The sequence below is a fragment of the Gymnogyps californianus genome, chromosome 14 (genome assembly GCF_018139145.2).
Source record: "Gymnogyps californianus isolate 813 chromosome 14, ASM1813914v2, whole genome shotgun sequence".
NCBI lineage: Eukaryota > Metazoa > Chordata > Aves > Accipitriformes > Cathartidae > Gymnogyps > Gymnogyps californianus.
The window spans coordinates 10,331,345-10,345,442 of NC_059484.1; the positions used below are offsets into that span (position 1 = coordinate 10,331,345).

At 40.7% G+C, this 14,098-nt stretch overlaps 1 protein-coding gene across 1 annotated transcript; it reads left to right on the plus strand.

Moving 5' to 3' along the window:
* Positions 1 to 86: 86 nt before the first annotated feature.
* On the plus strand, positions 87 to 11,439 carry ATP6V0E1 (ATPase H+ transporting V0 subunit e1). Its single transcript, XM_050905305.1, has 4 exons — positions 87 to 223; positions 2,535 to 2,582; positions 7,923 to 8,050; positions 10,917 to 11,439. Exons 1-3 carry the CDS (start codon positions 120 to 122, stop codon positions 8,014 to 8,016), a joined length of 246 nt encoding a protein of 81 aa, XP_050761262.1. The 5' UTR covers positions 87 to 119; the 3' UTR covers positions 8,017 to 8,050; positions 10,917 to 11,439.
* Positions 11,440 to 14,098: the final 2,659 nt, after the last annotated feature.

Sequence of the window (14,098 nt, forward strand, 5' to 3'; positions counted from 1 at the left end):
CTGATTGGTGGACGCGGCGGGGCGGGGCGCTGCGGCTGGCCGTGAGGAAGGGGAGGGGAGGCGCCGCGCCGGGTCGGACCGAGCAGCTTCCCTCCGCCGCCGCCCCCGCCAGCCCGGCCATGGCGTACGGTGGCCTGACGGTGCCCATCATCGTCATGAGCGTTTTCTGGGGGGTGGTCGGCGGCGTCCTGCCGTGGCTCGTACCCAAGGGGCCTAACCGCGGGTGAGTGACCAGGGGGCGGCGGGAGGCCGGGGTCGCTCTGGGGGGGCGGTGGGCCCCTTCCCTTGACCCTCAGGCATGGGGGGGGGGGGGGGGGAGTGTGTGAGGAGGCCCCCAGCGGAGGCGGGCCCGGTACCCCGAGGCGGCGGCGGCCTGGCAGAGGCGCGCCGTGCCCTTGCGGGCCTGCCGGGTAGCAGTGGCCTTGTAGCTCCGGCTCTCTCGAGTTCCCCTTTCCCCCGCCGTCGAGGCCCGGCGGCCGCCAAGGCGCCGTGCAGCGCAGTCTTTGCCGTGCTCGCCGCTCCGCCAGGCCCGGAGCCGCCGCCTCCTGCCGCAGTAGTCCTGCGGGCTCCTCGTCGCCGTACTGGCGCAGCGCGGAGGGCGGGCGGGCCCAGGGCCCAGGCGCCTGTGCCAGCCGAGATCCAGCCAGCGGCGGAAGGCCGCAGCAAAGGCCCCTGAGGCTTCTTGAGCGTGGGACCGGAGCCAGGAGCGGTGCCTCCGTGCCTTAATAATCCGTCCCGCTTTTGAGTTTTCCACTCAAGCCCTGTAAACGTCTGCATACACAGCGTCCTGTGGCAAGGAGGTCTGTTGTTAAGTTAGATGGTGTTTGAGCAATAACTTCCTTTTTCTTTTCTTACTTGATCTAACTTATTCCACCAGCCTCTAGTTTCACGCTGGTTGAGACTGAAAAAGTTGCTGTAGTAGATCTCCATTCTGTGCTTAAATGTGTGCTAGTGGCATTGTAGCTGTGGTGGCCTGAGGACAAAAGCGGGGCATCTAAGCAGAGACATTTTTCCTGCAGGGATCATAGCTGCTCAGATTAAAAAGTAGACAAGTTTTTGTCTTTCTCTTTTCCCTAGGAGATAATGACCTCTTAATCTCTCTTCCTCTCTCTGACATCCCCTCTACTCCACAGGTACCAACTGTCTTTTCTCTTAGTTGTTTATCTAAACTTGGAGGAATTTTCCTCAAGTTCTATTCAGCTCTGATATTTACTGCCTCAGTTTCAAACCTGAAGTGTGTTTTGTGCTTGAAAACTTGCCTGTCCTCAGAAATACCTTGGAAATATATGTTCCAGGCGTGTCCTTAAAGTATGTGGGTCACCAACAGATGTTCTGTCATTATTCCAAAATGTGATTGATTAACAAATATGAATAGAGCACTGCTGTGTTCTGATTCTATAGCATGTCTATAGTAACACTGTGTAGTCTGTTAACTTCTCATCTTCTTAAAAAAAAAAAAAAAACACAAAAAACTCTACCCAAAGCCTGTTTCTGAATAGGATTGTTCTTTTTCTGACAAAAGAAGTCAATGCAAACTTTAACTGACCTAAGAACTCGCATTGTATAGGTTAAAACTCCCAAACAATTACTCTGGGACTCCCTGGAAAGGAGGGGTTCCTGAAGCTCAATCCAGGCTATATTAGCTTTGTAGCATTCATTTGAAAGTTGACAAGGTGGGTGTGTATTGACAGATGAAAAATGTTGAATGTTTTCCATGTCACAAAAGGGTTGGAAGTTACTGACCTAGCATGAGTTTTTGTTACTTGGTTTGGGGGGGAAACACATAGAGGGAAATCCCTTTTTATAATTTAAAAAGAAGAAAACCCCTCCACTTTGCTACTAAGTTCCATGAGCTGCATAGATCACTCACTGTTAGAAAAATCTCATTTCCTTTCCTCCCATTTCAAAATCATACATGTGTATAGCTGCAGTTTTACCATTTTCAATTTCAAGGGCTGCTTGGTTCTTGCTTCTTTTCAGCTTAACTATGGTTTCTGACACAGTTTTCTTTCAGCAAGAAAAGAAAATGTTATCCTACGGATAATTTCATGTGGCTTTGATGTATTATTTTGTATTCAATTTGCAAAACCCTCATTCATGATATAAAATTAAAAAGATATATTTTGATACTGAAATTTTCTGTAAGCAGAATTTTGCAAATGGAGGAAATGTTTATTGTTTACTGTTAGCGTTTAGAACATCCAGCCTCAGTAGTTTACTAACTTGCTGGTAGAAGTGACTGTGAAATGGAGCAAGGACACTGGCTGCATAAGATTTTACTCCTCTTCAGAGTGATTTTTTCTTAAATACAGCTGTATACTTCTGTTTGCCAGAGCTGTGTCAGTTCTTTTGCAGAGTTTTAGCTGTGCCTCTGCAACTTACTCAGCTGGAAGAAGTTAGAACACTAATGTTGAGTCACCTGCCGTATGATCAAAGTTGAACTCATTCGCTGGTTTTTTTTTTTCCCCCGATGTATCTTGTGGTCAGTCATAACATGACACCTAATCAGCTGTTTCTCTCCTTCCTTTTTGCAGTGTTATCAACACAATGCTGGTGACATGTGCTGTTTGCTGCTACCTGTTGTAAGTATAAATAATGTCTTGCCCCTTAATCAAGGCACAGTTCTGATGTAATCAAACATTCCTTTTTTATATCCTCGAAACATTTAGGAAGAAGCTTTTCAGATGTGTCACAGAGATTTAGACACATGGTATTCTTTGACAACTCTTAGAATTCTTAGTTCTAAAGACCTTCAGCATGCTGAAGAAAACATTTTCCCGTTGGAAGATACTGAATTAAAACAAACCTGAATTCCTCTTGTTGTTCTCTGACATATAACTGTTGAATAGTGCTTTGCATTGACTTGATAATTACTCCTTTCCAGGTCACTGGCTTATATGCTCACAAGTATAATGGCAATTTGTCAATTCTAGAATTTTTCTGATTCACAGCATATATTCACACAGTATAGCAATGACTTTTTGCCTTTTTCATTCTTTATATCTTACATTTATTTCTAAGGTGATACTGATTTAAACCTACTGATGAGTTTTGCTTTACTTAGTTTAGTTGAATATATTCTCGAAATCTGGTAGAGCAGCGGGTGGAAAAACTTATACATGGGGCTTTTTTATATATGACAAATAATTTTTGTGACAGACTTGTGATGCTTTGATATATTAAGACTGTTTCTGTTTACATGCACAGTATGTTTTGAGGCTGCCTCTCTTCTGTAAGAGAATTAGTAGAAATAACAAAATGACTTGTTGAGGAACTCCTCATATGATGTTTGGTTTTTGTCAAGAGGTAAGCCGGGTAGCTGGAGTCCACAAGAGAAAACATGCTTATTGCTCGCTCGTGCTCTCTCTGACTGCAGAGACTGATCTTGTCAAAGAAAGTGCTGTGCAGAAATAACTTCGAAAGAATTTGTTACAGAGAGTAAATTGGTAAAAGTCTGGTTAGATCTTTAGGGTTAACTTGTAATAAAATCATGATTCAGAGTTCCACTTGAACCTGAGTAGTATTTGTACTTTCCTGAAGTATTTAGGCATTATTTATGCTACTCTAAGGAGCTTAACATGAATATTTAGAGAAATGCATCTCTCATCTCAAGACTCATTCTTAAGAACTGGCAGCCAAAAACCATAGTATCAGTGTCAGCATGTTCCAAGAGAGGCCTATTTGGTTCCATGTTGGGTTGGCCTGTGGCACAGGCTTATGCAAGTTTGATTTAGTTTAATAATGTGATATTCAGGTTTTGTACAGGTGAGGCCTGTTTCTGTTTTGTTTTTGTTTTGTTTTTTTTTTATTCAGAGTATTTGACACATGAAGTCTTAAGAAATCATTCTTCTGGATAATTGTAAAAGAACAGCAGGCTTGGTTCTGTGTCTTGTATCTATGACAGTTTATTAAATTAAAGTTTTGCTGAGCAGATGTAGAAACTTGAGAAGAGCTTTGTAGTGCCAGCAACTTGAATTTGGGATTGAAATTTGGGAACCTCAGTGCTATGAAGGCCTCCTTGCCTGCACATAAAGTAGGTAGCAGCCCAGTCTCGTGGTAGGTCCCAAATGCTTGGCTAAGAAAGGGCAACTAGATGCTAGTTTTTACTAGGTTACTGCGTTTAGGTTACAGTAAGTTTTGGAGTTTTTGGGGGGGTGGGTGTTGGGTTTTGTTTAAAGTTCTCACTTAAGTTCTTCCTACTCTGTATTTTAACAGAAATAATGTCCTACTCTTCTAAAATCCTTGAAGCTTAGGGTTTGTTTATTGTTTGAAGAAGGACAGTTTCCTTGAAGTCAAGGCTGCGTGGCATCTGCAGAATCCTCTGGATTATGATGTGGAATGTATTTGTTGTAAAATTTCTTAACTTTGAATGCTGTGAACTCTTCAAATGTACAGTGATATTTCACTTCTAAGTTTAGTGATTTTTGTACTGAAACAGACCTATTATAAATCTAGTGTCATTAACATGATTTATAATCTGTTCTTGCATGTCCAGTGAGGGGGTTCTTGCATAATCTTGTGGTCTCTAACTTGTTTTCTGTATTCCCTTTGGCTTTCTCCAATTACACCTTGAAAAAAGAGAAGCAGCAAAATCTTACTATGTTTTAAACCATCAGTAGTTATACCCAACCACATAAATTACCTATATAGTGTCTGCTTGCCAGAATACAATAAAAAGCAGATTTTTCTCTTCATGTTCCAAGATAGAACTTGCCTCATCACACAGGCCTTTTTTGTTTTGGTGTGGGTTTTTTTTTTCCTTCTCCCCCCCCCCCCCCCCCCGAATTCTGCATAAAATCATAGAACAGCTCTGGTTAGAAAGGACCTCAAAAGATCCTCTGGTCCAACCTTTCTTTCCTCTGTTTTGTGCAAATGTATGTAAGTTTGTTCTTCCCATATCCTTTTCCTTTTTTGGGGGAGGCATTGAAAAAATTTCAGACCTTAAGTTCAGTGACTAAAGAAAGAGACTGATTTTTCATACCAGTCTTGAAGGAAGCCCAAAAGAATGGTTTCTGAGGATTCTTCGTTGGATATGTTAGGGTTAAAATAACTTGTGTTGTCCCAGGTATGGTCTTCTGTATTTGTGTGTCCTTAGTAGGTGGCTGGTGCTGTTATCTACTTCGTGGAGTTGTTTAGAACTCTGCTAGACCTACTTTCATACTCTTTGAGTTACCTTTCCAGTTGAAAATAGGGAAGAAACAATTACCTGTCTTCATTAAACACCACATGATTGACACATTGATTTGCATCAAACTGAATTTGTGCTAACTAAATTTGAAGTCAGTCACATTTCAACTTAAAGCTGTTTCTTCTGTGTTTAGATTTAACAGCGATCATTTTGAATAACCATATTGATGACATGGTGTTAATTTGGTTCTATGGAAAACTTTTGCATGGGTAAGTGCATAATTTGTGTACAGATATTGTACTCGGCAGCCTTTTGAAGGAGCGTACACAAGCCTCAGGAACCTGATAAAATATAAGGCAAAGCATAAGGAGTTACTGCTGCAGAAATTACAGGTTACACCATGTTGTAAGAAACTGTCAAAGTCTAAATCTATTTTGCTGTTTACAAAGCAATTCCTGAAACACTACCATGATATTCTACTACAGAGGATAGGGTGCTTGAAAAATGGTATTATTTGCTGCTGATTCTAAAAGGATTAAAATATGGTTGCCCAAATTGACATTTAAACAGAGAGAGCAGGACCTTAATTTGTAATATGCAGTATAGACAGATGGCAGTTGTGGTAGAAAGACCTTTTAAAAAATCTTTCTGGTAGAACATAAGGGACTTTAATTTCCTTGTCTGAGCTGGGTAATTAACACTAACTGTTGTAAGTGGTATCGGGTAGAATTTAAGGACCTGTGGGTGGCTCGAATGCCATACCTGATTTTAGCAACTCTAGAACATTACACATTGGATACAGAGGCTTGCTTTGTTTTACTCTGAATGCTGCATTTCGTTTTGCGTTGTCATGATAGATTATTGTATAAAGCAGCATCGCTTAAGCAAAACGTGGGAAAAGCTTTTTCATGATTTATCTTGAATGCAAGGGGGTCATAGAGTTCAGTGCCTAACTACACCTTTAAATTGTTAGGCCCTAGCAGAGCAGGGAGGAGGAATATACTGTTGACCTGTAATGCCACTATGGCTCGGAGCTTGGGTATCCAGCATGGTCCCAACAAATAGCTTTTGAAAACTGCACAGTGCTTCCCTAAAGCATGGTTATACAGCTGGAACATGTCAATATTTTGAATGTGCTTCCAGCTCATTTAATTCACAGCCATGCTGGGTCTGAACTTAGGAAGCATAGAGAGGTGAGATACTTGTGCATAGAGTTCCTTCCCTCTGTACAGTGAGAAAGAGAATAATGTGCTTTAACAGGCTTTTAGTGTTCCTACCCTCCTCCCACTTCTGTTAGTTCAGGATGCTAAAAGCAGATGGTACAGTGCTCTGGCACCCCTTCTATCTGTCTTTTGTATCTGAAAATTAACCCTTGCAAAGTAAATTCTGTGGTATTTTTAAGAGCTAATTTGTTTTTCCCTTAAGTAAATTTAACATAATGATTAACATGGTTTCAAAATACATTGTTATCATCGCTCTGGATAGCAAAGTAGAAACATGTCAACATAAAGGTTATTGGCTGCTCTTGGTGGTGTCTTGCTGATGTTTTAATTGCTTTGTAGAGCCTGCTACATATTTCAAGGCTTGCATGACTGATAGACTGCTGCAGGCTCAGCACACCGTTTTAACTAGTCCTACTTTGTGCAAAACTGAAACTGGCATTGAAAATAAATATGTGTAAATTTTAAGAGGCTTGATGTGTTTTCTTTAAGTCTGGCCTGCATCTTTTGCCCCGGCTGTCCTAGCCATTTTACAGCAGACCTGCACTTCGTTTGCTGGTCAAAGCATCAAGGTTTGTGTGGAATTTTCCATGACTGCCTAAGCACTCTGATACATTTGTGGCAGCTCCCATTACAAAGCTGCTCTGCTTTTTCTCCTCCTTACAAAGCATTCTAGAAATAGCAGACAGATGAGCCAGTGTGTTCACTAAATGTGTTTATATAGTTAGTATTTAACATAGATTTAAATCCATGGAAGCATCCATTGCTTTTTTTGAATCTTGTAATATTTACAAAGCAAATATATCTTTTAACAGTGGAATATTTATTTCTGTTTAGCTTTCCTGGATATTTTCCACAAACTACATTCCTCTTGTTCTCTATTCTGGCTATGGCTTCTGCAGTGTTAGTTTGTGAACTGCTCTGATGACAAGGCTGCTCTTGCTGATGATCTGGGGTTTGTTGTCATATTGGTTTTGTTGTTGTGGGTTTTTTTTTATTTTTGTGTGTGTGTTCCTGTAGCATTGTACTCTTTTGCTTCAGGTCCCTGTTTCTTGACCTCTGTGCCAGGTTTAAATTCACTTTTGTTCAATCTCTGATGAAAAATATACCATGTCTGCAAGGGTAGGTTGTTATACACCGAAAATAAGAGCAAATGAGAGACAGTATGTTTCTTGGAGGTTTTTGTTTAAAAGGTGCTTCAAAGGCACTGAGAAAAGGTGTCTCTCTCTTATGTTTCTGTCTTCTGAGCCCACAAATGAGTTTCTTACGTCTCAAAACACTTTCCTGTCAAATGAAAAGTATGAGAGAAATGCTGTCAGGTGGTTTTGCGTTGCTTTAAATTGAACAGGACGATGTATAGTTTCAGTTGTGGAATGATTTGGTACCAGATCTTCATTGCTGGTGTCTGGTCTTTGGTATGAGCTCGAGTAAAATTTTGATTTGATACTAGACCTTCTTGAAAATCGTCTTTTCTTCTCTGATAGTACTTGTGCTTTGGACAAGCCTTTCCATTATCATAAGCTTTGTAATTTGGCTGATGTTCTCTCTTTTGGGTTGGGGGGGTTGTCTTGCAGTTGGCTGATTGCGATTCTGGCTCAACTCAACCCTCTCTTTGGGCCGCAGTTAAGCAATGAAACAATCTGGTATCTTAAATCTCACTGGCCTTAAGGATGTCTGTCCTCTGCTGCAATTTATTGAGTAGGTGAGTATGATCAGATTTATTAATATATTTAATATGTTAAAGCTTCAGGAGAAATTGAACAGTAGTGTAAGCAGTGTGTTCAGAATTGCTAGCTGTTTTGCAGGAGAAATGTATCTTTCTATAGGCTGCAACAAAACATATTTTGGATGCTAATCTTGACTGGATACCGTGAAAAGCTTGGACTGAATTCTTGTACAGTGCTTTTTCTCTGCTATCATGTCATGTGGTGCTGTGTTCAGTAAGCAGGGGTTTGTAACAAGAACAGTACATTTCTTCTTCCTACAAAAAAAAAAAATCGGGCTGGGATGTCTTTTAATAGCTAGCATAAGTGGATTTCCTAATCTTTAACAATTGTTAAATCTCTCGTCAAGCCTACTACCATTTCATCCAAGACCTGTCCTTATTTCCAAGGCAATGTACAGTTGCCCGTATTCATCTGGGAGGTCAGAGTGAGAACTGCAATTAGAATGGTTCTTTATCTCCTGTCAATGTACAGCACTAACACTGAGCTTACAGGTGAATGGGTTTTTTAATGATAGCCTGCATGCAACTTTAATCATAGATGAGCCTGGTGGTTGCTATCTGGGTAGTGCTATTGGAATGCTGTTGTTGCAGTTCTTGGGCATGCTTTCTGACATGACCGGCAAAAATACAAAGTCTTGTACTAAAAGTACCATGGTGACTTAAGGTTTCTCTAGAATGGCAGCATTTGGAGTTGAAGGTTCAAATGAAGGATAGCTGTGGAAAGAAGTATCTATGATTTTAGTTTTTATGCTGGTAACAGAATAATTAGACACACTTAGTTTTTTACCTGGGTTTTTTGTCCTTTTAGGTTTAACTGCCTACCCTCTTGCTGTTATTACTTTAACTTCTGTTTACAGAAGTCCAATAGCACCAGACAGATGACAGTTGATGTTATAGTTAGTTAAATGCTGTCTGTAAAGCATCCTGAACATTTACCCTGAAGCAAAGCTCCACTGCTTCAAAGTAGGCTTCATCTGAACTGCGGTGTTGTCAGACTGTGGCATGTGTATATGTCTGTATCTTCTGTTTTAAGCAGCAAGCAGAAGCTAAAGGTAGACTTGGCCCTGCTTCAAGTAGAGGCCTGTAATTAGCTAAGTCAGTCAAACTGAATTTCCTCGGTGTATTTTCACTGCTCATGTGTTAACACAGAATTGGTTAGCTAAAACAAGAGACCAGTGTATTCTGGTAATGGGCATACAGATCCCTGAATCCTATAGGATAATTCAGTTGCCTAGGATCTGAAATTGAAGTGTAGTTATCTGGACAAGTGGATGCCTTGGGTATAAAAATTGGGCTTCCTTCTGACTGATAAATGGTCTGTGTGTTGCAACCAGCAAGGACAAACTGGAGATGAGATACAACTCTTGGACTCTAGACGCCTGCTAAAAGAATCAGGGCTTTCCCCCTCCCTTTCAGTGAAGGAGTTTCCAGAGAACTGGAGGTAAATTTGTACTGAGGAAGAGAGGGAACTAATGCATTCTAGGATGGCCAGAAAGTTTATGTGAGGAGCTGTCATTTTTAAACTTACTAATGGCGAATTTGAGACCTATATAGCGCATGCTGTTATGTTATATGAAGCAGTTTGTTTTAACCTTTGATATATCTGATTTCATTGGCTTAATTTTGGAATAAAATGAAGGTTCTTCTCTTTGTGAAAAAGAATGCTTTAAAAAAGTAAAAGCATATAATAATCCTAAATTATCATAGTTAAATATTATGTTCTTATCTTGCTAGAAATGTGCTATTACAGGACATGCTATTCTCCATGATCTTGTTTGAATTACTCTTGTAGTGTGGAGTGAGCTGAGCGGCAAGGAGGTGGCTACCTTGATCAGGCTGCAGTGTCCTGTCTTCTGCTGTTGTGTGCCTCTGCACTCAGAGCCTCCTGTTGAGTTTCTCACTAGACAGGAGCTGTGAAGTAGATTCCATCTGAAAGAGTTGGGATATATCTCTGGCACTGCACGGAATCCCATAAATACAGCTACCATTTCTTGTCCGACCAGTTATTTTTGGCTTTTAAAATGTGCTTTTCCAGCACTCAAGGTGCATGTACTATACTTTTTTCTGCCTCCCTTTTCTCTTTCAGTTGAGGTTTGGATGGATTAGTACAGGCAATACAAAGAGAATGAAATACTAACTCCCAGAGTGGAGAGATCTTATTTAAAATTGGGGATTGTCTAAACAAAAACCCATTTTACTTGACCACTGGAGCAGGCTGAAAATGCACACAGAAGGCTAATGCACTCTAGTGAGGAGCTTCTACAGATGTTGACTTGATTGATCTATGCCAAATTACAGAAGTTTGGTCTGTCTTTTCGGTCAGTATCCCTCCAAGTGATGACAATGTATCGGATGACTTGTCTATATAATCAAGTTAATGGCTTGGATGGCAGTATGTAAGAACATGCAAACTTCTGTAGCTGTGGTTAATAGGGGCTGTAGCCTCTTTTAAGCGATGTGATCTAATGCCACCTTTTCTCCTTAAATTTGTCAATTTACAGTCTGTGTTCTCAGACCAGGAACTTTCTTCATGCAAGTGCAAGAAGGGCTATCATCCAGATGACTGGATGCTGTTACAGCATTGAAAAATTTCTAGTAAAATAGTTGTTCTACCGGTTTATAATATAACTAAAACTACTTGCAGTAACTTCAGAAATGAAACTGCTAAGAAAGCAAGGAAGTAGAGATTGTTCTTGAAGCTCCATATAGATGAATTATCTACAGTTCTTGACCATTTCTCAGGGCATTTGCAGAATGGAAATAGTTGTAGTTAACAACCAGGTCTTTGCTTAATAAATTGTCTCCATGGAAAGGAATAATTAAGTTGCCTCTTGCTTTGCAGGTAAAGAAGAGATTTCCTCCAGATGAAAAACTCCACTGACCCAAAGATGCCCTTAACATAGTTGGTTGGATACCAAGCCTGCATTAATGCCTTAACCTTTCTATTGTGCTTAAAATAGCATGTTCAAAGCCCTGTATTTTTTTCTACTATACTGTTTAACAGTGTGCCTAATGCAATTTATACTCCTCTTCGGTACTGTAAATTTTGGTCTGTTAACTTCAGATGTGATGAAAATTTCTAAAGTTTTTATGGGTCATAGAGTCAGCTTTCTTGTTCATTTTACTTCGTAGGAACACTGTATATATCTTACAGGTCTTAGGTTGTCTGTTGCTGTGCTGTTCATCCTTGTTCTGTTTGACTGCACTTGAAAAAAATGTGTGCAATGAAGCTGTATGAGGAGAGGAGAAACAGTCGTGCCACGTGTTGATGGCATTTATTTTTTAAAATGAGTTGTGTTCTTGGGAAATTTGGTCTTAAATTTCTCGTGCCTGGAAATAAAACTTATCCTCTGCTTTATACAAAATGCTCTCGTGCCACGTTTAACTGTTATGATGTGCTTTTCTGTGGTTTTAATCAGACAATAGCTGGCCAGAGTTGAGCTGAGGAAACTTAGATGATGTGGATAAACTGTAATGAAGTCATACAGTGTGATGAGATGAGCACGCTTGCTGCCTGTATCCAGACCTCTTGAGTAGTTCTAAAGTAGGACTAAGTTTGCAATCTAAAATTGCTGAAAGGTCTGCAGGAAGAAGTGAAAGCTTAGCTCGAGAGCCTCTTCTCCATGAACTTCCCATTGTCTGATACTAGGGGGACTCAGTAGCAGAGGTAACATGACTAGTTTGAGTGAAGCATAAATCGTAATTTTGATAGGAGACTGATTTACTCCCTGGCCTTTTTGGAGGATACATAGAGTAACAAGCAATTTGAATTGAACGGAAAACATAGCAATTGTTTTATACTGACTTGGCGCTTGCACGTGGAGTTGCAGACCTGATAAAGCACATGAAAATGTAGGCCAGAGATAAAAGATTACTGAGGGTCCTCGATGTCAGCTGAGTCCGTGGGGTTGGGAATGAATCTAGTAAGACATTTGCTAAGGGATAGCTTCAAAGGATATAAATACTGCTGCATGCACCGGAGTCTTCATGTATACTTTCTTACCTCCTTACATCACGTCCAGATAAATGGCAATTATTCCTTACTGTGTTTTATTGTTGTGCAGAAGGACATAACGAAGCGGTTTGTTTTTTCCTTTTTCCCTTTGGATAGCACTGTTAACTTTTTCGGTAGGATAGTACTCATTGCTATGCAGGAAATTCCGAGATCCTGACAAAATGCTGTAACTGGTGGTGATCGAAAACTGGACGGCGTGAATTGCAAAAGAAACAAGAACGTGTCCGCTATTACAAATAAGCATAGCGACTGCTGGGACTGGAATAGTGATTTTTTTTTTTTTCAAGTTACCTATTACTGAGAGCTGTATTTTAACATGTGAGAAGTTGTACACCATAATGCTATATAGTCTGCGGCAAATAATTCCTAAGAAAATTGGAAACCAAATGATCTTATACAAGCTTAGGTTGTTGTTTGTTCTGGTTTTTCTAAGGCATGTGTGGAGGATAAGATATGTTGACATCCTATGGGGAGGGGAGGAGAAATGCTTCAAGGCATTGTTGACAATTTTGAATATGTAACAGTTTTTTAAAATATATTGATCTGCCTGTCTTATTTACCCTAAAGTGAGACATCAAAAAAGAAAACATCCAGGGACAAACAGTGATATTAGTATATTGGTATTATCACTTTCTTTAACAAGCTTTCTATTTTAGGTTCTAAGCTATCAGTCATTGTAGAAGATACAGAAGTAAAACAGAGTTCACATGGCATGTTTCACTGTTGGTGAATTTAATGTAACAAGCTATTCAAAGCCTGGACAAACAAGCCATAGTTCAATTTTTTTTATTTAGGTGCTCTCCAGATAAAGAAATTTCTGTTTATCGGGATGGTTAGTATTTTCTCTGAAACAGATACCAGGTAGCAGCATGATTGAAGAAGTTGAAAAAATAATGTTTTGTTTCTGTTTTGCTGAATGTTGTGTGACCTACTGTTTGCATCGTAATTATGGAATGGTCTGCTCCATGTGTGCCAGAAATTAACACTGCTTCAGATAATTTCTCTTTTTGCATGATTGCAGGAAATTAGAGCAGACAGATTCAGCCACTGGTGTTTAACAAACAATGCAGGTATCAAAGCCTTTAACAGTTTCCTCTTGCTTCGTGACAACAGAAGAGAATGCAAAATGTTAAAGTATATATGAAGGAAGCTTGCTGGTGCTTGAAATAGATAGAAAGCCTGGGTCTGCAGGGAAACAGTCTGATCTCCGTATGTGTATTGGTATTTTGGGAGAAGGTGAAAAGTGAGGAAGGTTAAGGAAACTGACTGCACAGTCAAGTCTTGAAGACTTTTAAGTCATAACCATCGGCAGCATGTAGAGCAAGTGTTTAGGTCAGGATCTTAACTTCTTTTGTTCGTATTGTTTAGGAAATTCAAATATCTGCATCTGTGCCCCTCATGGGAAATTGTTCTGAGGAGTTTATGGAAGTTTGCTTTTCCTCTACTGGAAATGATGGAAACATTTTATTCATGCGAAGGACTTTAAGTTAGTTGTTAAGAGGTGGGTGGCTGGTCCCTTTTGTTTCCAGAATCACGTGTTACAAAGTCTCTGGGGCAAAAAATGTGTTTCTCTCTGTTTTGTCAGGCATGATGGGTTTTAAGTACAGGGGAAAGAAGTTTTGTTACCACAGGGGGGTGAAATGCAAAAAGTCATCTAAACAATAGAAGAAATATTCTTTACAAATAGTAAGGTAGGAATGGTTGGGTCTTCTCCCCCCCCCCCCCTTAGTAATTTCTCCAGTTGTGTCTTAAGTGATGGAGGCCAGCCATCTGTCACTGTGGAAGGGGGCTGTGCATGTTGCTGTAGAGAGTAGCAAAACTACAAAGCTGCAGGTAGAAGATGAATGGATGAACGCTGTAAGTACCTGACCAGGACCGCAGCGGGGCAGGAGCTTGGCCTCGCACCGGCGGGCGCCCCGCCGCGCTGCCGCCCCACGGCCCGCCAGCCCACCCCCGCCGTTCCTTAAATACCCCCCGCGCGCCTCTCCGCCGTCACGTGACGGGGGCGG